Raw genomic sequence first — 20,525 nt, 5'->3', positions numbered from 1 at the left:
TCAAGCCGCAGCAGCATGCAACAATCTGCAATCACGCCCACTATCGTACCATAACGCGCTGCCGATCGCGGCGACATACGACCTGATGGTACAGGAAATTTTACCTGAGAAAGACAACATTGCACCCTTCGATTTTTCTCGCAAACGGCTAATTTGTGACTTTGAGCCAATTTCTGCGTAAAAATAATAGCATACATTTTATACAGAGCCTCCGATTAGCGTAAAGAAGTAAAATATCGCACATTCTTCACAAAGCATATATTACGTAAAAACAAGTAAAAATTTGATTCAAGCAGAAAAAGTATAATCTACTTGCTGCCACGAAACACACAACGGCAACTAGAGAGCTGCGACGGCAGCGTTACTGCATCCAGCTGTTTACTGCACGTGAAAATGCAGGTGAAGTTTTTCATACCAGCACGTTTTGTGGCTCTATCTAGCATGCATGATGTAAGTATTTGCTAGAATGGAGCACGGCGAAGAATTTCAGTCCGGCAACACTGGATCATACCGCGTGTATGGAGTAAATTGGAGTTGTAGTAACCATAGACTTATAATAGTAACCTGTTTCAGCAATACGGTATGCTATAGTACTTCAATGAGTTCTTGATATCGAAATGAAGATATTTAAGGAAAGTGCTTGGGAGATTGACGTAACAGGTGACAAACTGACGAACGATCTATTTATCGGTGTAAGTTTACCAAAATGTATATAACATGAATCTTAACCTTTTCTAACCTCAAAACTGTGTTCGAAGAACTTATTTACCAATTGAATGCCTTGATACTTTTTATGCAGCGGAAGAAGAAAGCCAAACCGACCAAAATATCGGTTAATATTCTTCAGGCTCAGAAGAAATCGATACTACGTAAAAAACCGAAATCAAAAGTTGCCAAACTGGCACGGAATGCTGAAATCATCAATCTTCCTGCAGCTAGAAATGGAGTCAGTAGCAATATACGTAAATCTTCTGACTCAACGATAAACGAAACTTTAATTAAGAAATGGAAATCCGAATCACATAAAAATTCGGACCCTAGATCTAGTGCTAATGCGAATAACAGTGCCACTGAATTATCGTCGAAAAAGAACAAACCTAACAAAGTTAATAAAAAAAAAATTCCAAACGATGCTCATCATAGGATCAGCAAACAGAAATTGGAGCCAAATGGAGATATTCTTGCAAAGCGGATTGAAAAGCAAAAATTAAAGCGTAAGAAAAAGAAACTAAAAAATCTAAGAATTTCAAGCAGTACAAAAGAGCCTTTTATTGCAAACTCGACAGATGGAAGAGACAATTCCACAACGGATGTTCAGGCTGAAATGAAAGACGATAAGAATTTGACCAATCTCAAAGTTTCAACCAAAGTTATTGAATCCAGAATAACAATCGACAGATTACAGAAATTGCTCGCTGAAAAGCAGCAGCATGACTCAATAAAGATCTATAAGAAAAGTACTGAGCAAAAATCACTAAGAGACAGAATGTTGGCTAGACTCAAGTCTTCAAGGTTTCGATACTTGAACGAACAAATGTACAACAGCGAAAGCTGGTCGTCCAAGAAATATTTTAAGGAAGATCCTGACGCATTTTTAGCCTACCATGAAGGCTATCAGCTCCAAGTGGAACAGTGGCCTTTGAACCCTTTAGATACCATAATCGCATCGATAAAAAAAATGTAAGGAAACAATATTTAACACAGATCAGTTTTTCGTTTATAGGAGCTTATATATTCTGTTCAATTAAATATAATGGCACAAATAAATTTGTATCGATACTGTATCACTTCTTAATTTTACACCGACAGGCCGAAAGACTATATTGTCGCAGACTTCGGATGCGGCGAAGCCAGACTTGCAGCCAGTGTAACACAGAACGTACACTCCTTGGATCTGGTTGCCATGAATGATAAAGTCACCACCTGCGATATGGCACATTCGTCATTGCTGACGGGCCGAATTGATGTCGTGGTTTTCTGCCTCTCTCTGATGGGCACAAATCTGACAGATTACTTGATAGAAGCCAACAGAGTTCTGAGGAAAGAGTAGGTATCAAACTACGTGTGCAGGAAATAAGTGGCTTCATATTTTCGGATTTTTATGTTGAACACTAACTTCACTTTTATTCAGCACAATAATTTGATTTTTTTGCATTCTGCCTTCAGTGGGATTCTCAAAATTGCCGAAGTTGAAAGTAGGTTCAATGACGTGGACGAGTTCATCAAAACTTTGGGTGTTTACGGATTTGTCAATACATGGAAAGACTTATCGCACAACTTATTCTACTTTATGGACTTTAAAAAAGACGCCGACGTCACGAAAAAACGAAGTAAACTTCCACCTCTCGTGCTCAATCCGTGTTTATATAAAAAACGTTGATACCAGATCACCATAAAATAATGATATAAGTTACCGTTCCTTCCGCAATATTGTATATAGTTAATTACTAGTTTTTATATTCGCGTCCTATGTTGTGAAAATGATGAATAAAAATCTTAATTTTATGCCTTTTGTTAAAACTCAACCTATGAATTGAAATGATTTATTTATACCACCGTGTGGAGATTCACTTTTTCGATAAAAGTTTCACAACAACACATGGACGAATATTTTATGTGCCAGCTTAATCAGAGTGTTAGATTTCACACACGCTGATCTGCATTGCACAATATGTAGTAAAGTAATATTGTCGAACGTTTTATGTTGTCATCCCATTAGAGTTACCAAAAAAAATGACTCTATTCTTTTGGCTGGTTCGGGGATTTTCAATCTATGGCACTTTATCGTAACGCCGTTACATACAGGATACGGCGCTTTTATATAAATTTGCCATGAAGATGATTCGTATAAAGAATATTATTCATCATAATGCCAATGAATATTCTATAATACCCGTAATCTATAGCAAATCAAGATAAATCATAAGCTTAATCAGTAATAGGAAAAATAATACAGGCATAACGGTTTTGTACAAAAAAATACACCTTTTATATATGTAGTCAACAGTTCACGTATTCATAGGTTTTAAATGCGATCAAAAACGTATGGAAAATGGTGAAAATAAAGAAACTTTTATCCATCTATGGGGTTTTAGATCGCAATGAATTAAAAATATTATAAACTTAACGTTAAAGAACAATCTCTCAGTTATTCTTTGTCATTGAAAAAATTGTGTAGAAAATTAAATGTATTTCATTTTGCGACAGATAAGGAACAAAACGTTCATTTGATTGAATTTTTTTTTCTATCGCATTGAATTATTCAAATTAAAAATTGATTTTCTCTTGGAGAGTAATTGAAAAAAATTAATTTCTAAATTATTATACGTTTTGCGTCGTAGTACGGTAACCAGCATATCATGAATATGCCTGTGATGATTGGATTACCGGAAATTCGATATATCAATTCCATCCAGCACGTCTTCTGCCTCATCTCTGAGGTTCTCCACCTTCTCCAACAATAAGAGCTGCAAAATAACAAAATGTACTCAAAATGTGCATTCTATTTAATTAATTGTAACTAATTCGTCGCTTACAAAAGTTTATTGATTTCATTCTGCCAATTGGAATTAAACATAAAGCTTCAAATATCAAAACATACCTTAGCTGCAGCGACGATCTGACTAGCAACTCGCATCGGCAAGTTTTCAATTTTATCACACATTTCCATTGGCTGACCCAGTGCTACAGATTGCAATGTTTTGTATCCAGCATTGAACAACTGTCTGGCACGTCCCTGAGTGAAGAAATCAAAACACAATACTTACATGTTATTCATTTTTGACATTTCAAGGTACATTGAATGCGTATCTTTTGCATTTTTGACGTACAATTTTCACACTAGGAAGTTCTATTAACGGTTCGAGTTCAACCGAGCAGCAGTGTGATAGCCGTTTACTAAAACTGTGCAACAGGTCTCTGAACGCCCAAAATTCATCAAGTTCCTGAAAGAGAAGACGTCGTGAGTAAGATTCTCATTTTCTTTTACCATCATAGATCTGCATTATTTTTCCTTCTGACATATTCTAGGTAGCAAGATATGCGTGCGATAATTACCGCGCAAAACCGTTCCACGCTTGAAGCAAAGGATGCGGAAGCGTTCATTAAATTTTGTACTATTCCTCGATTGACTTGATACTTAGTAGATACTATGTGAACAGTTTGCTGATTCCACAACTCATTGAGCATTAGGGTCAAATAAAACCTGTTTACGACGTTAGAATCGACATTCTGTGTAGGAAGAAAACAGATGTTATAAAGTCTTACATTTTCGGTATTTACAAACAAGTATGAAACAATATTTCAATTTAAAACCTTTGGCATCACTCCAGCTCTCAGTTTGGTTGCAACTGTCTCGTTTATTCCTAAAACTCTTGCAGTCTCCATCTGTATGGGAGACAAGTTGCAAACCTGCAACAAATTACATGAAATTCAAAGGCGAATCTCTTTTTGTATCCTACTGACTTACCACATCGCAGTACACGTTTCCAGATGGTTTTACAAGATCAACAACATCGTATGGCGTCACGAGGTACAAAAGGTGGAGACAGTCGAGTAGCACTAGCTGGTTTTGTGCTGATTTCAAGTCTTTGTACAGCATATGCGCACGATTCAGATCGACGCATCCTAAAAATCATGAAATACGGTATTACAAATATGATAAAAGCATAGAGAAAAAATGCAGTTAAAAAATTCGGTACCCTCACCTTTCATAGCTGCTCTTCCCAGTTTGCATACTTCCAGTTTTGTTGTTCTACTAAGTTTTACAATTTTCTTTCTAGGTCGTGGTGTTTCCTGAGCTGTTTTTAAATTATCTTGCGACTGAATGAGGACAGTTAAATTAGGATTGATTTCACTGTAATTAGTAACTTGTTTCACTTTAATTACACGTGTTTTTATTAGCTTTGTGATCGTTTTGTCAGTAATATTATTTGTATTAATATTTAGCCTCTTCTGTTGTATTCCAAGAAGCGTAGTTCCAGCTATTTTGTGCAACTCTGATCTAGTTGTAGCCAAATTTAAGAGAATCGAACTCAGAATCAAATTGTTTATACCCCTGTCTTCTTCAACGTGTAAAGTACTGATACAGTCGTCCATATTAGAAGTTAACAACTCTTTTACCTAAGATGAAAAGGGGAAACGTCATGTTTATCTAATAACCAATGAATAATTGCAATAGTAGTGGCCAAATTTATGTAAAATCCAGCACCTTGGGAATTTCGTTTGTTCTACAAATCAGTATACTTTCTCCAACGTCTTTCATCCCAGCTCTTCCAGCTCTACCAATCATTTGTTTATAACGACTCAAGTTTAGAAACTGATTACCAACATATGGACGTCTGAGTATTACCTGTAATGTGAACAAATTATAACAAAATTGAAAAGGCAGACCATGTCTATAATAGAAACTTACCCTGCGCGCTGGTAAATTAACGCCAGCAGCCAAAGTTGAGGTGCAACAAATTACAGAAAGAGTTCCGGATCTGAACGCTTCCTCCAGTAGCTTTCGCTCTTCTGCCATCAAACCAGAGTGATGATAAGCTACGCCAAACTTTATAGTTAGTTCCAGAATCTCACAGAGAGCACCTTCAGCTTTCAATGCTCTTATCAATATATCTTTCTCCTTTTTCTTATGATTGTGCAGAGATCTGGATGATTGTTAGAATGCAATTATTAAAGTAATCACGATAGTTTTATAGAAAGACACAATGGCCAGGGTATGATTTGCTATTCTCCTTACTTGAACAGAACTTTCGTCAACAATATAGAAACATTCTCACAGTTTTTGCGACTCGGACAAAATATTAGACAAGAGTCTTGTGGTACAACATCCATTACCAATCCTCCAAGTTTATCTGGATCAAGCCTGAGAGCTTCCTGGGAGTACTAAATTTTGAAGGGAATAAACTGTCATCATTAACGCACTTCAAATGCATTGTAAACTTATGTAAACACAATTATGACCACCGAGATAAACGCTTACTCACAGCGTAAGCAATTTTCTTTAGATCAGTTAGTATTTCTTCTTGCTCAAGATCTACAAGCCAAATATCGTCCTCACATTTAACATACTCTTTCAATTCTACAGGCCTAAAATCTTTCGTGTAAATTTCAGCATTCAAAAATTTAGCGATTTCATTCAAATTCCCAATAGTGGCGCTCATTCCGATAATATGTAGATTATCTGAGAAAAAAGAACTCATAATGAAGTGAAATGATTTTGAGCACTGAGCAGATTATTTTTTTTCAACGCACTTCCAGTGTACATTATTTTTGTCAGTAGACCTTCTAGTGTTGCGCCTCTGCCTCCATCTTCTCCTAATAAATGAAGCTCATCAACAACGACCATTCCAACCTACTCAAAATGTTTCCCATTAAATTCAAGGTAATTTCATTCAAACTTTTGACTTTGAAACATTAGTACAACGTTACCTCATGAAGACGCTGGTTTTCTATCAAGCTATTAACCAGCCCCAGTCCCTTCTCAATCGTGCAGACATAAATAGTGTGTTTTCTCCGCCTTTTACGTGGCGGGTACTGCCCGTTTCCAGCTGCATATTCCTCGACCAAAAAATCTAAGGCCAGGGCAAAAGGTGCCAAAGAACGTACCTAAAATAAATTACAAGTATTATAAGCAAAGCGCAGAAGCATGAGAAGCAATATTGTAAAATTGCAAAAAGATGTTTTGAGCAGTAGCACCTTTTCTTGAACGATTGCAACAAAGGGAAGTATGAAGATTGCATTTTTTTTGTTAGCGACAAGCTCCTTGAGCATTAATATCTCAGCCACTAATGTTTTTCCACCACTTGTTGGGAGGGCATAAATTAAATTTTTTCGATCATAAATTGCCTTGAGTTTAAGACACTCGTCTTGCCATTCTATAGATGGCAAAAAGTTTCCTCAATTTCTGTATCAAAAAATTTAAAGAACAAAGAAACTGGAAAGCATTTATCAAAAGAGGAACCTTACCATATAGTTCATCAATTCCCTTTACACGCTGTATAAGTGATTTTACCGAGCCTGGAAGTCCATAAAAGGAATCTTTCATCGCATCCTCACAAAACCGTGGGACAACCGTCCGACTCTTTTTGTTGGGTCTGCTATTTTCCTTCAGTGGTGATAACGAGTGTTTTTGAACACGCGGAACAGTCGAAGGACAATCCAATGGTTCGGAATGAATTTTTTTTGGAGAAGTCAAGGTGCTGAAACTATCTAATACAGCCAACGGAGAGCACTCAGATTTGGTAGCCTCGACGTTCTCGTTATTGGATGATTCAAGTTCATTGAATACTCGATCCAGTAGACTGTCATCTTCCCACATAGATTTTTCGACACCAGAATCTACGACCGTATTGTTTAACCGATCATCACGGCATATCGATATTTCTGTTGTATTCAGTATGGTTTTCAGCTCCATGTGAACTTGTTCAGTTTTTTGTATCAAGGTTGACTCTATTTGACAAAATTCCTGGTCGCTTGTATTCAAGTCCAATATTTTACTGTAATTGTGATCTTTCACTTGTTCAAAGTTTGTATCTTTCTCAAAGAATATTTTTTCCTTGGCATTAGTGTTGTTGTTATTATTCTGATAATATTCATTATCGTCCTTTGTTGCTGTAGCGACAACATTGTCAGTAGCATTTGTAAATTCTTCATCAAAACTTATCGTGTTTAGTACAGTGTCGTCAATGGATAACCACGACGAAGGAAACGAGTTTCTTCCTGCCACTATTACATTAGCACCGAGCTTTAGACTGCTTCCTCTACTCATTTTTTGACCAAGAGAAAAATCAGCCTGATTAGGTGTCACAGCCATTATATTTGAATCACTTTACAAGTGAATTATGTCAACTTTAGAGGTTATACTCTGTTACCAAGGATGTAGCTTCATCGTGCCATTTTCCTTATTCTAACACGCGTAGCACCTTTGACTAGATGATTAATTTTTTGCTTTTGCAGAACCAGGTTATTCTACGCGGAGCGTGTGTCCCGTCCACTCAAAATTCAAACGTTACAGTCACCGCATTAAACGTAACACAGGTACACGGTGTTCGATGACAAGTCCGCTAGTAGCGACATCCAGCGGTAATTTGAAATTCGAACTTCGCCAGTTGCGGTGGGTAACGATTTTTTATCCTGCAATGCCGTGATACGGTAGTCACAAATGCATGAGAAGTTGCCTACGGATAGGAGTATCTTCGAGTCCACTGATGGTATTCGAGCTAATATCGTTATAAATGGAAATGCAGAAATGGCGCTACGTTAAAAATGTAAATATCTTATGCTGAAGGAAGGATTCATAACGAAACACTTTGTGCATAATCAGTTTCAATCTGTGGTGTTTTCCTTGCATTTTTTCTGTTGTCTATTTTTAGAAAGACTATCTACATGTTCCGTATCCTGTTATATTTCTCATATCGCAGTCGTACGAGTAATTTTTAATAATTATTCATCGCAATCTGAGCGGTGAATTTCCAAAGTGCAAAAGAATTTTTTTTAAATGCTGTTTTGCCGGCAACGGCACCGCTTCGTGTTGAATCACGCATCCCATTAATTAGGTATTTACAACGTCCAGAATGCTTCACAGTGTATTATAGTCACATGTGAGCGATGTATTAACTTAAGCTCATCACATACGGTTTTATTTCTAAAATTACTCTACGGCAGAAGGTTGGTCACCAACAAACGAAGCCCACCGAACGTTGTAGCTTGGGTATTTTAGGCTGAATTTTTTTTTTGCTGGAGACTCAGTGATCGAACTTGTCGAAACTGAGTGCATTTCGCAGTACTAAATCAGTGAAATGCGGTTTAATGGTGTTCGATTCATGTTATGTTCAATAATGTGCATCAAAATAATTCCAATCGGATACAACGGTATATTGTTGAAAAAGGTTGAACAACATGCCAGCTGCTGTAAGCCTCCGACATAGATATGTTAGTAGAATTTCGCATACGGCAAGGATAATACGTCATGTGCGAAAACAATCGAAGTGTATCCTGTAACATGCGGGGTAGTTTCTTGAGGATCATGATTTATCGCCGAGCCGACGAGCTGAACTGCGGTCCACGATGCTCCATGAATATACGGAGAGATCAATAACATATAATATTTCCAATACTCCGTACTTGCCATCTGGACTTCGTTACGATCTCCGATAGCATTACGATCCTTGCGATTTTTTAAAATTCAATTCAAACTTTAATTTAAACGCAAACATGCTGCGGATATGTTTTGTTACTTGCTAAAGATTTGTTCACTCCAGAAGAGAATCACGATTAGGAAAATATGCCGAGTGAAGATATAACGTATTTTCATAAGTATAAATAATACATGTTTGAGTCTCTGTCGCAGCAGTTTTAATGGTTCCGCCATAGATTGTATAGGTAGAGGAAGAACGCGAGTGTGCTAAATCTATTGGCAGCCATGGTCTGCGATACCGACCCCTTCCCTCCTTTGGAAAGTTAGTTGTTGGTCAACGAAGAAACTTCGGTCAGGAAATTTCTAAAGAAAAAAGAACGAGCCCGAAGAATTTATCGTCCAATATAAGAAAGCCGAACCAATAACTATAACGGCCTGGCGCACCCACCCGTTACTCTTATTTTATACGGAAATCATCGAAAGCTCTATCTTGCATTACCCATCGACCTAAACTTTCTTGGTCGGTTCTTCGATACATTTTGCCGTTAATATCGACACCACACCCTTGTCATTAGACACCTAACCAGCCCACGCAACGCGATCATTTGATTTCCATTTATTCCTGTACCCATTAATGCGTGCTTCTCCGCTTACCGTAAACAGTGCGGGCAACACGTTGCGAAATCTACTTACCATATGCTATTTTGCTTGGAGTGGATTGAACCGCAGGTCCACGCGGAGAATAAACAAGCGATTGCCATTGCCTACTTAGGGCGTTCCACCTGAGGCGTATCAAGCCATTGCGTGTATCGACATAACAAGGACTTTACAATTCGTCGCCGTTTTGCCTTTTTCAATCAAATTAATAACCGCGCGTGCAATTTCTTGAGCAGAAAACTTGGCTGACCTGCATCGTGTAAGATCCTTTTAGTCTGGAACTGGATCAACACATATTCTTTAACGATGTCTAGATACTTGTCTCCCGACTCAACAGCGATAAACCCCATCTCTTGATCACACGAATTTGTTCAATACATCAAAATATACTTAGCTTGGTAAGTTTCAACCGAAAACTTTTTCTGTGGTTTCAAATTCCCGCGAAATTCATTATTACGTGTTAACTTTGGGTCTTGATATTGCATGGAACAAATCATCAGAGCTATTCGTAGACACGCGAGTTTCACCCGTATAAATCGGTGCAAAATCTGAAAATTCTGCAGACAGAAACGGTACCGTACCTTCGGAGATCCTATCCGGAATTCTAGTAGACCGCCCAACTCCTTAGACTAAAACCGGTAAGGTAAATTCCCAGGTCATAGGTGGATATATTCTGAAACGTTATACCTATGTAAATACCTACAGCCGAACTATGTATCCTCTAAGACTATGCATTCCCAGACCAAAGGCGAGGATTGATCGCAGGGGTTTCATTTCTGTTGCAATGAAGATTCCTCGCTGAGACCGGAGAGAAAGACAGTTGGCCGAAGTAAATAACTTTCATCCCTAAGGACGAACAGGCAGCTTAAGGGTATCGACGTTGTACGTACGCGTGTACAAGGGCGCAGAGTCGGAGAGACGGAGGACACACCTGGAATGCCTACGCGAACCTTGTGCGCACTGTGGAAGGCTAAGTTCAACTAATGTATTCACGGGGTAGGTAATCATTGCGGTGCCTTGTTGTATGGAAATCGTATCCCCCCCGGGCTAAAGGAAGGATCTTTCGGCGAAGAGGAATACTTGCGCTCCCGTGTATCGCTATCGGGTCCGTCGTCATCCGACGGAATTGATTTCACTTGGATGAATTTGATTTGGAATAGCGGTCTCTGCCTGTAGCTATTTTGACGTTTTGTTCGGGTGCGATGCCCTGCGATGATAAAAACATTGCAGACGGAAACAGAGAACCTAAAATACACGTACGCATGCACCAATATATGAGTGAGAAATGAGGTGGCACTTTTCAAATACAAGGAGCGAAATGTACTTAAATGAATAATCAGTGAAATCAGAATGGTCCACTTGCAATTCCCGTATTACACAAAGGGGAGAGAAGGCGCACGCTTACCGACAATTATAGTGAAGCCATTCAATTCACTGGCTGCGAGATCTTAGACCCTTCAGGATCCGCCGTAAGTTCAACAATGTGAAAGTAGGTCGTGCTATGTGTCGCGTATCGCCGAGCTGGCTGCAGAAATGTTGTAAACCTGAGTTTCAGGGTTTTTTCTGCAAATACCTGGTTTTATATTAACATTGCCAATTGATAAATACTAACTTAACTCCCGATGATGATTGCAGTGAAGACAATAATTAGGACTCGGCTATGCCCAAGAGTTGGGACGGATATAAATATTTTTTGTAACAGCGTGCGTAAAGTAAGCTTTTTTGATCGTGATTTCCACGCGCGAAGTGCTACGTTTTGGCACTTTACCTGTATACCATGCGGATCCGCGAGTATTTCGAAACGCTGTATCGAAATGACCTCACTTTAAGTGCGGTTCGCTAAACAGTAGCACCTTACGCACGGAAATTAAGATAAAAAAGGCTTACTTTATGTGCGCTGTTATAATAAATAACGTTTCATACCAGTGCGTGAGGTTTCACAGCCACGTACAATCATGTCACCGATAATTATACGCGGTACGTAAATATCACTTTACCAACTTTAATCGAAAACTACTATTCGAGCATAAATGTACCTTTTGATCTATAAGAGATAACATGGCATGAATGAAAACATTTGACTATCTATACTCCGTCAAATTTCGACCACGAGTCCGCAAACAGCGCGTCGAACGCCCATTCCACTTGCAATGACGTTATCACGTGTGTGATGACAATGCAAACTTGCGAGCGAAAATACTCAAAGATAAATGGAGGGAAAATGATAATTGTAATATTTGCCAGTTTATCTGTAACAACCAAGCCAGTTACAGATCAGTCACTACAGTCACTAGCTGTTATGCTGTTATGCGGTGATAGTGACTTGTTATAAATGCTCATGGTCGAATTTGTCAATTAGCTCCAGCGACCGTTAGTAACTGAAGATAAGGAAGTGAATTGCTGTAATGTAAGTTGAGTATCATGCAATTGAAACCAGCGGGCAGTGGGGTTATATCTCCTTCTAAAAATATAGTAGGTACATTACGACACATGATACATCGAACACTCCTCTGTATGTTATATATAAATATGTAGGCGCGCACGGTCGATCGCAATTCAACTCACTCTGAAAACATGGATCGTTGGGTCGGTAAGGCTGCAATCGTGACCGGTGCCAGTGCGGGAATAGGTGAAAAAATCGCCGAAGCTCTCGTCAAGGAGGGTTTATTGGTCATTGGACTTGGCAGGCGATTGGAGAACTTGAAAGCACTGGAAAAACGGCTCGAGGGAGCTAAAGGAAAGTTTTATCGAAAGCAGTGTGATATTACCAACACGGAAGAATTCCAGGGCGTTTTTAAATGGGTTGATACAAAATTGGGAGGTGTCCACGTCCTCGTTAACAACGCTGGTCTTTGGACTCCTAAGCGATTCATTGGTGAGCAATAAGAATTGAGCAAATTTTTTTTTACTTTTGACCTGTGCAAATAACTACAGAGATCTAAGCATGTACATGTCGCTCATTTCTTCTCATTGATTTATCGTTGTTTGCTTTAGATGACGATATTGAGGGATTTCGAAAGATACTCGACCTAAATGTCATGGCGTCTGCCGTCGGTGTGAAAGAAACCGTGGCTTCAATGCAAAGGCGAAACATAGCGGGTCACATCATCAATATCAACAGGTGAACGATCAATCCTGTGAGATTCATCTCTGTAAATAAAAGAGTGATAACAGACGAGTACCAAAAGTAAATTGACGATGTTTTTGTGCTCCCACAGCGTATTAGGACATTGGCTCTCTTTTGAGAACCCTAGCAGTCTGTATTCAACCACAAAATATGCAATTACTGTCATGACGGAAACGGTAAGACGGGATCTCGTGGCTGTTGGTAGCAAGATTAAAATTACGGTGAGAAGATTTTAGTATCAGGGAGCAATTCTTAACGGTAGCTCTTTTACTAGAAAGACTTACCACGGTTGTGAAAATTGGAGTGAGGCTTGACTCATGGTCATTTAATTATTTCTTCAGAGCATCAGTCCTGGAGTTGTCAAGACGGACATCGTTCGGGCAGCAGGTCTCCCTGCCTCCGAAGATTATTTCACCAAATGTCCGTGTCTTGAGCCGGAAAATATAGCTGCGGGAGTTGTATACGTATTGGGGACCCCGGAACATGTTCAGGTGACAATTTCCAACGTTCTTCATCCTCGCTTGTTCCTATAAAATACACTTTATATTTTCAAACTTCACGTTTTACACGCTGCACAACAGACTGCATGTTTGTTTAGTTTCACCGTTTATTATAGTGTCAAGCCAAGCTCGTTTAATCTCCGTGTTCAACTGTGCCACAAACTTGTTGAAATTTGATCAATTTTATAAACTTTTCAGATTACGGAATTGACGATACGACCGGTCGGCGAAGTATTGTAAGACATGGCACGATGAGTCAACTATGAGTACATGTACCCTGCGTTTCAGGTTCGTCACGAATGGAGAGAAATTTAATAAAACTATTTTTTTCAAAAAAATACATTGCATCTCGTCTGAAGTCATTCTCAATATTCTTGACATCCCTACATCCGACAAACGAATTACCTTTCCGCTATCACGTCTCGAACAAGATGTGTAGGTGTATATGAATAATTTATTTAATTTTCATAAGCAACTTGAAAAGCAGGACTAGTTTTATGATAAACTGGTGACAGCTCTTGATAAAATGGAAATGCTAATTGTCCAACTAGCGTCTTTAGTAAGGTCTACTATGCGAAAAGCATAACAAACAATGTCACCCGTATCGCTCAAGTTGCAATATGTCGTTACATAAGCGTCACCCAATAATAATTTTGATCAATGCGGCTACGTTTGGAACCAGTAAAAAAAGGGGGGACTAGTTCACGCTTATTATTCAAAGCTGTCGGTTATTTCAACATAAGTATAGAATAGGCATGACCAGGAATTGGTTTCAATACATGTAGTTATTACTGGATGATTCTAATGCAATCTGATGGCCTCCAACGAAATATAATTAATTTGCTCCCATGCTTTTAATCTAATGCTGGATTTTTATAACCGACTTAAGGGATCATCCTATCGTAACCGGTCGAAAAATAGCTGATTTTCGCAATTTGTTTTCGATGGTTAATATACGTTGATGAATCTAATTTTTTTATGTCGAATCGGGCCACTCCTGAAGAACAAAAAATGAATTTTTAAACTTTGTTTTTAATATAAATTTATCTCATAAAGTGGTGGCCGCAAAATTATCTGAAACAAAATTTAAAAAGAGATTATTAATCAGTATGAATGCCGCTACCTTGCTATGGAAGTTTTTTTTTAATTAAAATTGACAAAATGGCGGCGGTCTGAAAAAAATTAGCGACACAAAAAAATCAGACTAGTTAGCGTATTTTAAACATGAAAGAAAAGATCGTGAAAATCAGCTATTTTTCGACCCGTTACACTGGGATGATCCCGTGAATATTGAATTAATATTAATTAATGCTGATTTATCAAAATTCCAAGCCTATAGGCTTCGAGTAAAATAATGCCCAATCAGCTCTCGGCTGGCATCCGGCTAGGAAGTTTAATGAAATAATTGCTCAACAAGCACCCGGTCAGCACCCGTTATAAGCACTTTATCAAAATGTTTGTCCAACCCGTTGACGGTAAGCACCCGGTTAAGGACGGGACGATTGCCCGCGTCCATCACCCGCCCAGTAACCTTCTTTATTTTTTAGTATTTTGTCATTTTTTTCTACATTGCGCGTCTGTACAATCATGTAAGTTTCTTGTTCTGCACGATGACGGCCAGAAGTCTCGACTTGATGGCCAAATAACCCGGATCTATGATAAATAAAAGAAAAAATCGAACTCCTTATCAGTTTATCTTACAATTAGTGGCTACAAGTGCTCACGATACCTTAGTTAAGAAAAGTGTCATTTGCAAAATTTTTTTTTTTCATATCAGAGTACAAAAGACTGCACTTTTCAGTACTAGGTAATAGAAGTGCAGTTTTCTGTACTGTCGTAGGAACGATTACTTGACGCACGCAGACAAAAAAAGATGCTCAAACCATCATACTAGTGTCAAATAAAATAATTTTCACGCTCATTTAATCACTTTTCAATATCCTGTACCCTGACCCAAAAATTGTAAATTAGTAAATTACAGTTGAGTTCCTCACGCATATCTACTTTTTCAATGGACCGATCACTCAGCCATTGGCCACTTGGTAAAATTGATTCGAAAAATGCTCACCTTTCCGAACATGGTGAAATCGCAGAAGGGCCGTTTCAGCGGCGATGCGGTGCCCGGGCATCTGGGCGCAGTGTTAGAGAGAATCATCAGCTTTTCCTCTTCACCGTCATCCCTGGCACAAAGCGCGTTTGTCTTTGGGGTGAATTAACTGTCGGTCAAACGAGACCGGGTGTACTGTAGGGTGGTAACAAACTGGCTCATAGGCATTTGAACTAAATGGATCATAAGCTTTCGCAGGTTCTCCTCTATTTGTCAGTTTGGGGTCTGTGCGTCGGTCCGAACAGTAGCGAAAGGCCCCGGCCACGTTATATCAATTTGTATTAAACGTAAGCCTCCAGCAACCAAGATAAGCTCCTGGCGAACCGACCACTGCCTTCGCAGACTAGACGCACTCCTCAAGAACCGAAGCACAATATTGACTCGCAATAACGCGAGACGCAAATTATTGTTTTGCATCGAAGAACCCTCAGCTCTCTTCGTCCTATTCAACCTGTGCCAGCAAATCCTCGAGCTTTATGCCCACCTACTCAATAATAGACCCGCACTATAAAGCGCCTGAGCAAATATTTTTCCTCAAGCGAGATCGAGCGGATCCTTTTAGTGGAAATCGGCTTGTAAGGTTTTCCACTTCGCACCCTAGCGTATGCTGCTATATACGGCTGAAAGAATTCGTGTTGTTATTTTGAAAAATCATTCTCCCTCCACCCCGCGGATTTGTACCTGCACTTTTACAAGCGCTGAAATATCGCGGTATGGGTAGCTAACGATCACTGATGTAGGTATAATTGCGTGCGGGGATCATTTCGGTTATTTTTCCACCCACACGTCGAAGTTCTTCTCCGATTTTCATTTTTCACCCCTTATCCCTTGTATATATAGGTATATAGGTATATAGGTATACAGGTATATCTCGTTTTCTATACCATTTCCTCTTCTCGTTTTATTCCCTCGTGATTCGAGCCGTGTTCTCCTTTCCCTTGTACGGGACCACTTATCAGCATGAGCCTTGGGCTCGCACACCGCGAGCAAAACGTTTCATCTAACATCTGGTCTCGACCCCTTGTCTTTTCGCAGCGGCATCGCGCCGCGAGAAAAGAATCCTCTGGAGCGGGTGGAATTCGTTTGACGCAAACAACCGCCCCGGGTTGTGTTACGCCGTGGTTCGGATGCTTTCAGCGCGTCTTCCACTTTGCGAAATGCTTTGATTACAAATAGCAACTTGACACCTGAAGTGCCGCCACCAAAATTGCTTGCGAGAACATCCTCTGCGCATGCCCACCCTTATCCCCGCCTGTATAACGCACTCTTGGCTGTATAACTTGTGATTCGAATGCCTTGCAGTATACGGCGGTGGACATTGATCAGAATTTTATAGGTAGGTCCGTTTTATCGAACGTATCTCCAATTACTTTCCACAGAACGGTATAAAACACTTTGGAGAAACTTTTTCCATCCACCTTCACGCACCATACTCGAACAAATATTATTCAAGGCTCAACTTATTGCCGTAAACCAGAATAAAACTTGGAGCATCGACAACCGAAGGTAGAAGACATTGGCTTCCATATTTTTCCAGACCCGTGTCACGTCCTGAGTTCTATTAAATATTCCTGGCCCTGAAGGGGAGGGTGCAGAATAGAGCGTGAGACGTGGCGCGAGGTCAGCAAATCGTTGAATTCAACGAATATCGATTACCCCCACCTGTTTCCCAGTTCCTGCAGTTTGCAGGAGACTGCGGTAGGCTTTGATGCGATCCAAACGAAACCGCAAATTCCACCGGGCTGCAACAGCCCGCACCAACGTAGAAACAAGTACCGTGGCAATCAAGTTTCAATTCCGAGGGATCTGCTGCATCATTCAGGATACATACATTGCGCATAAGCGGTCGTCTGCGTTGTAATTATTTAATCGGAACGACCCGCGACCAGGACAGAGCAGCGCCTATCTGAAAGAATTGAAACGCACATGTTCGCATGACAAATATCTCATTCTGCATCAGGGATAGGAAATTAAATGTGAATATGCGATTCGAGGGTTGGCATTTTGTACGAGGGTCACGAATCGTCCGGGGGAAAGAACCGAGAGGGATGGAAGAAAACTAAACATTTTTTCTCGTACCTTACAATCAGCTGAACCGTTGCTCATCCCTACAGTGACTTTGAATTCGTAACGAACGAACGAACGAACGAACGAACGAGAAAGAGCTCCGTAGACGCGGGAGGGTGAGCGCATTAATGAAATGAGTTTTCAACTCGGTAAGTTTTCAAGTCTTGTCCGAGGATGAAGATTTATAGTTGGCCAACCGTAAGGAAAGTTTGCGGGCAAGCATCTGCAGGGTCTGGCAAGAAGACTCCCCTCCCTGTTTTGCCACAACCCTCGCCCTGCCTGCCAAAAGATTTTCGCAACTCAAAATTATCAAATACATGTCGTCCCTATCCAACTTGTCCTTTCCGGAAATTCAATTTCCAGCTCACATGATCAAGATATCCAGATACGCTTCTAGTGCGGAGCAACAGCTTTCTCGTTTCCGCTTCGTTTTACCGATTCATTTTACGGATGGTACACTTATTTCGCTTTTTCTATACACGTTCTCCCTACATGCCACGTTCGAATATCCCCGCTGACCTATCACGGCCATCGGTTGACTCGATGATGCGCCTCGTCTTATTCTCCTTCAAATCTCCCTTTACAGATACGGATGCACCAACCTTCCCAAGGCGCACGATTTAAATTATGGAGATGAGTTACCTGCTTCCGTCTCCCTTGATTCTTCCAATAAATCTTTACCGTCAAACTGCGGTACCTGGAAGTTAAGGGTGGTTCTCGCCCTGGTTTGCGTTCATTTTCATTCGCTTGCTTTGGTTTACAAAACGACGTAACAACACCGAGTTCTGCTTCACTCGTTCCACAACCAAAGCATTGTAGGAAAGCGTTAACGAAGTGCTGGTGTTAATTTCCCGAGCCCTTGTCTTATTTGCTGTTTAATTATCGAAGAAGACGTTTCTATTTCAGGGAATGCGATTGAATCTTTCATTACCTATGGTTCAATTAGGTGGCTCGTGATCATCCGGGCTTAGCTACACCGAGTCCCGTTGCACTGCAGGAGCTTCCCGATCTGTTCAATTATTAAACTGACGAATGGTCCCCAGGGACTGTTGATGCTGGTCCCGTGCTAAAGAAAACAAACGAATGAATCCCGGAAGAGTCGTAAGAGGCTGTAGTTATTTACCCGACTGCAAAGGCAGGCTGCGCCCACCACCCCTTTTCCATTCACCGTCCGATTAACAGCGCCTCCGGGCACGCCTTGCCATTGTACTCGATCGGAGAACCTCGAGTACCAAAGTCAGAGATCACGCGACCTGCAATATTGCACGCGTTTACCGGTCTCGGCGCAAAACAGTCAAGGAACTCTCCTTTCGCAGGCAGCGATAATAGAAACGAGAATTACCGATCAACACGCACCGCGGGGCAACATATCCAACTTGTAGACACAAGTTCTCTTTTCATCCATTTCACGTGTTCGACACAGCGAATGCGGGCACAAAACGAAGGGTGTGTAATTTCAGAAATGAGAGGGGATCGAGGACGCTTTTCTTCGAATGTCGGAGGGTCCGACCCTTGTCGCGTTTGGCTAAATACAGAGATTACGACGGTCAGAAGTCTCGAGTGGTGGCCAATACGATTTTTCGAATCCGGACAGCAGCGGGATAATCTGCAGCAAGGGTTGCAGGTGCATGGTACCACCGCGAAGCCATTTGTATCCACGACTTGAACTAGGACAGGAGTTGCGCGTTGTTAGTAACATTATGAATAACGTATCGTCGGTAAGATTATTACCAACGCCAGATGGCGATACATGGCACTCCGTGCTCGCGGATTATAACGTATACGTACACTGCAAACACACAGCGTGTACGTTGTTATGTATATTTTATCACCGGGGCAGATAAAGGGGTCTCGCGATGCTCTCCCTGCCTACATGGCCGAATCTGTACCGGGGCTCTCGAGTTTGCGTCGCGGCCTGGGCGAGACGCCATTGTCTCTTTTGTCCGTGATTTCCTCTCGCCCGTATTCAGACAAGATCTGTAACGCAGATAGAGCCGTACCGTACCTGCAGGCCCGCACACGCATACGCGACAAATGGCTAATACAGATCTTGTCACGCGAGGGAACTAAGTGTCAATATGTGTGTGAAAGAACCTTCGCGTCCTCCTTTCTTCCCTCGGCAACAATGGGGGCCCGGTTCTGCCTCGCAACGCCGCCGAACCTGTTGCCGAATTCATAAAATTCCACCGACGATATCTTCAGTCGTATACACACGTGTGTGTATAAATTTGTATTCTCCTCGCGGCGTATGTGATACTCACTGTCTGATACAACTTTCAAACTTCACCTTTCAACTGACAGGTGGACAAAAGCTTACATTCGAGCTGCTCGAATCAATAACTATGATCTGATTTTTCATGGGCCGTATCACGATTTCGAATAGCTAATAATAATTTGAACGACGAGCGCGTGGACTGCAATAATTTCATCCCAGTATTCCAAAACGATTGGTTGTCGATCAACTTTGCAATAAGTAGTTACCAATGGATGCGAGCAACAGCTTGAATTTGCATTGTATCGTTTGGAAATGTTCCTATGCACATTTTTAGTAAGTACGAAACGATGATTCTAATTGTAAGTTTTGTCAGAAATGGCGGCATACCGAGTGTCGATTATACAACACAGGATTCGCATTGTGGCCGCCCAATGACTGACACTCACTACTAGTCTGGAAGTTAAAATACCTAGACTGACGATGAGTACGAGAAGACTGTTCGATAGACTGAGTTATGACACAAGAATACATAATTGTGGTGAGTGACGAAGTGCAATTTCGAATGCTCGAGTCAGAACATTGCAACAGTACGGTACTAACAACCGGGATTGAAATTTATACGAGTACTGCGGGAATGTGTAAGTACATCAAGCTACTTTGAGCGGCACGTGACGCGGCAAGCGGTAAGAATTTGTAAAATTGGTCGGAAGGTC

The 20,525-nt window shown here is 40.6% G+C and overlaps 4 protein-coding genes and 2 long non-coding RNA genes across 10 annotated transcripts in view; 2 read left to right on the top strand and 4 right to left on the bottom strand.

Annotated features, from left to right (window-relative positions):
• The first annotated feature begins 346 nt into the window (after positions 1–346).
• On the top strand, positions 347–2,505 carry LOC124306963 (ribosomal RNA-processing protein 8). Its single transcript, XM_046768181.1, has 5 exons — positions 347–450; positions 574–692; positions 800–1,680; positions 1,810–2,046; positions 2,167–2,505. The coding sequence occupies exons 2-5, from the start codon at positions 618–620 to the stop codon at positions 2,378–2,380; spliced, it is 1,407 nt and encodes a 468-aa protein (XP_046624137.1). The 5' UTR covers positions 347–450; positions 574–617; the 3' UTR covers positions 2,381–2,505.
• Positions 2,506–2,585: 80 nt separating this feature from the next.
• Positions 2,586–8,067, bottom strand: LOC124306962 (helicase POLQ-like). 4 transcript variants are annotated; one of them, XM_046768177.1, is made up of 15 exons: positions 6,970–8,065; positions 6,700–6,878; positions 6,433–6,609; positions 6,256–6,355; positions 5,988–6,184; positions 5,741–5,886; positions 5,414–5,648; positions 5,210–5,350; positions 4,707–5,121; positions 4,469–4,626; positions 4,315–4,410; positions 4,057–4,230; positions 3,831–3,944; positions 3,602–3,736; positions 2,586–3,467 (listed from the first exon to the last, which is right to left on the bottom strand). In XM_046768177.1, exons 1-15 carry the CDS (start codon positions 7,814–7,816, stop codon positions 3,384–3,386), a joined length of 3,198 nt encoding a protein of 1,065 aa, XP_046624133.1. In that variant the 5' UTR covers positions 7,817–8,065; the 3' UTR covers positions 2,586–3,383. The 4 variants fall into 4 exon arrangements, with proteins under 4 accessions (XP_046624133.1, XP_046624136.1, XP_046624134.1 ...); XM_046768180.1 differs by lacking the exon at positions 6,700–6,878 and having other exon boundaries at positions 6,970–7,119; XM_046768178.1 differs by lacking the exons at positions 5,988–6,184; positions 6,256–6,355 and having other exon boundaries at positions 6,970–8,066.
• Positions 8,068–8,321: 254 nt separating this feature from the next.
• On the bottom strand, positions 8,322–11,976 carry LOC124306964 (uncharacterized). The gene is made up of 3 exons (XR_006908730.1): positions 11,720–11,976; positions 11,202–11,359; positions 8,322–11,003 (listed from the first exon to the last, which is right to left on the bottom strand). It is a non-coding gene; the product is annotated as an uncharacterized LOC124306964 (long non-coding RNA).
• Positions 11,977–12,283: 307 nt separating this feature from the next.
• Positions 12,284–13,737, top strand: LOC124307311 (farnesol dehydrogenase-like). Its single transcript, XM_046768836.1, has 5 exons — positions 12,284–12,671; positions 12,791–12,917; positions 13,015–13,144; positions 13,265–13,414; positions 13,622–13,737. Exons 1-5 carry the CDS (start codon positions 12,371–12,373, stop codon positions 13,661–13,663), a joined length of 750 nt encoding a protein of 249 aa, XP_046624792.1. The 5' UTR covers positions 12,284–12,370; the 3' UTR covers positions 13,664–13,737.
• On the bottom strand, positions 12,832–13,875 carry LOC124307312 (uncharacterized). Its single transcript, XR_006908778.1, has 3 exons — positions 13,829–13,875; positions 13,208–13,450; positions 12,832–12,946 (listed from the first exon to the last, which is right to left on the bottom strand). It is a non-coding gene; the product is annotated as an uncharacterized LOC124307312 (long non-coding RNA).
• A 616-nt stretch (positions 13,876–14,491) lies between these two features.
• Positions 14,492–20,525, bottom strand: part of LOC124307281 (uncharacterized) — a 49,376-nt gene continuing 43,342 nt past the window's right edge. Inside the window, exons 1-2 of one of the 2 annotated variants that reach the window (XR_006908775.1) lie at positions 15,492–16,158; positions 14,492–15,076 (exon numbers count right to left, since the gene is read on the bottom strand). Coding sequence is in view for 1 of the 2 variants with exons in the window: in XM_046768802.1 (XP_046624758.1) it covers positions 15,009–15,076 (68 nt within the window). In the remaining variant the exon portion in view is untranslated. Of the gene's footprint in view, positions 15,077–15,491; positions 16,159–20,525 lie in introns of those variants that run through there. The other variant, XM_046768802.1, reaches the window with a different exon arrangement.

This window comes from Neodiprion virginianus, chromosome 6 (assembly GCF_021901495.1).
Source record: "Neodiprion virginianus isolate iyNeoVirg1 chromosome 6, iyNeoVirg1.1, whole genome shotgun sequence".
Lineage (NCBI taxonomy): Eukaryota > Metazoa > Arthropoda > Insecta > Hymenoptera > Diprionidae > Neodiprion > Neodiprion virginianus.
Note: the sequence above shows the minus strand (reverse complement) of the source record. Positions and strands in the feature narration are given on the sequence as shown.

Coding starts and splice junctions, on each gene's coding strand:
- LOC124306963 (XM_046768181.1), top strand. CDS start 618: ATGAAGATATTTAAGGAAAGTGCTTGGGAGATTGACGTAACAGGTGAC. Junction 693..799: donor CGAACGATCTATTTATCGGT/GTAAGTTTACCA, acceptor CTTTTTATGCAG/CGGAAGAAGAAAGCCAAACC. Junction 2,047..2,166: donor AACAGAGTTCTGAGGAAAGA/GTAGGTATCAAA, acceptor TTCTGCCTTCAG/TGGGATTCTCAAAATTGCCG.
- LOC124306962 (XM_046768177.1), bottom strand. CDS start 7,816: ATGGCTGTGACACCTAATCAGGCTGATTTTTCTCTTGGTCAAAAAATG. Junction 4,627..4,706: donor GGGAAGAGCAGCTATGAAAG/GTGAGGGTACCG, acceptor CATGATTTTTAG/GATGCGTCGATCTGAATCGT. Junction 3,945..4,056: donor GCGTGGAACGGTTTTGCGCG/GTAATTATCGCA, acceptor CTTCTCTTTCAG/GAACTTGATGAATTTTGGGC.
- LOC124307311 (XM_046768836.1), top strand. CDS start 12,371: ATGGATCGTTGGGTCGGTAAGGCTGCAATCGTGACCGGTGCCAGTGCG. Junction 13,145..13,264: donor GTAGCAAGATTAAAATTACG/GTGAGAAGATTT, acceptor TTATTTCTTCAG/AGCATCAGTCCTGGAGTTGT. Junction 13,415..13,621: donor GGACCCCGGAACATGTTCAG/GTGACAATTTCC, acceptor TAAACTTTTCAG/ATTACGGAATTGACGATACG.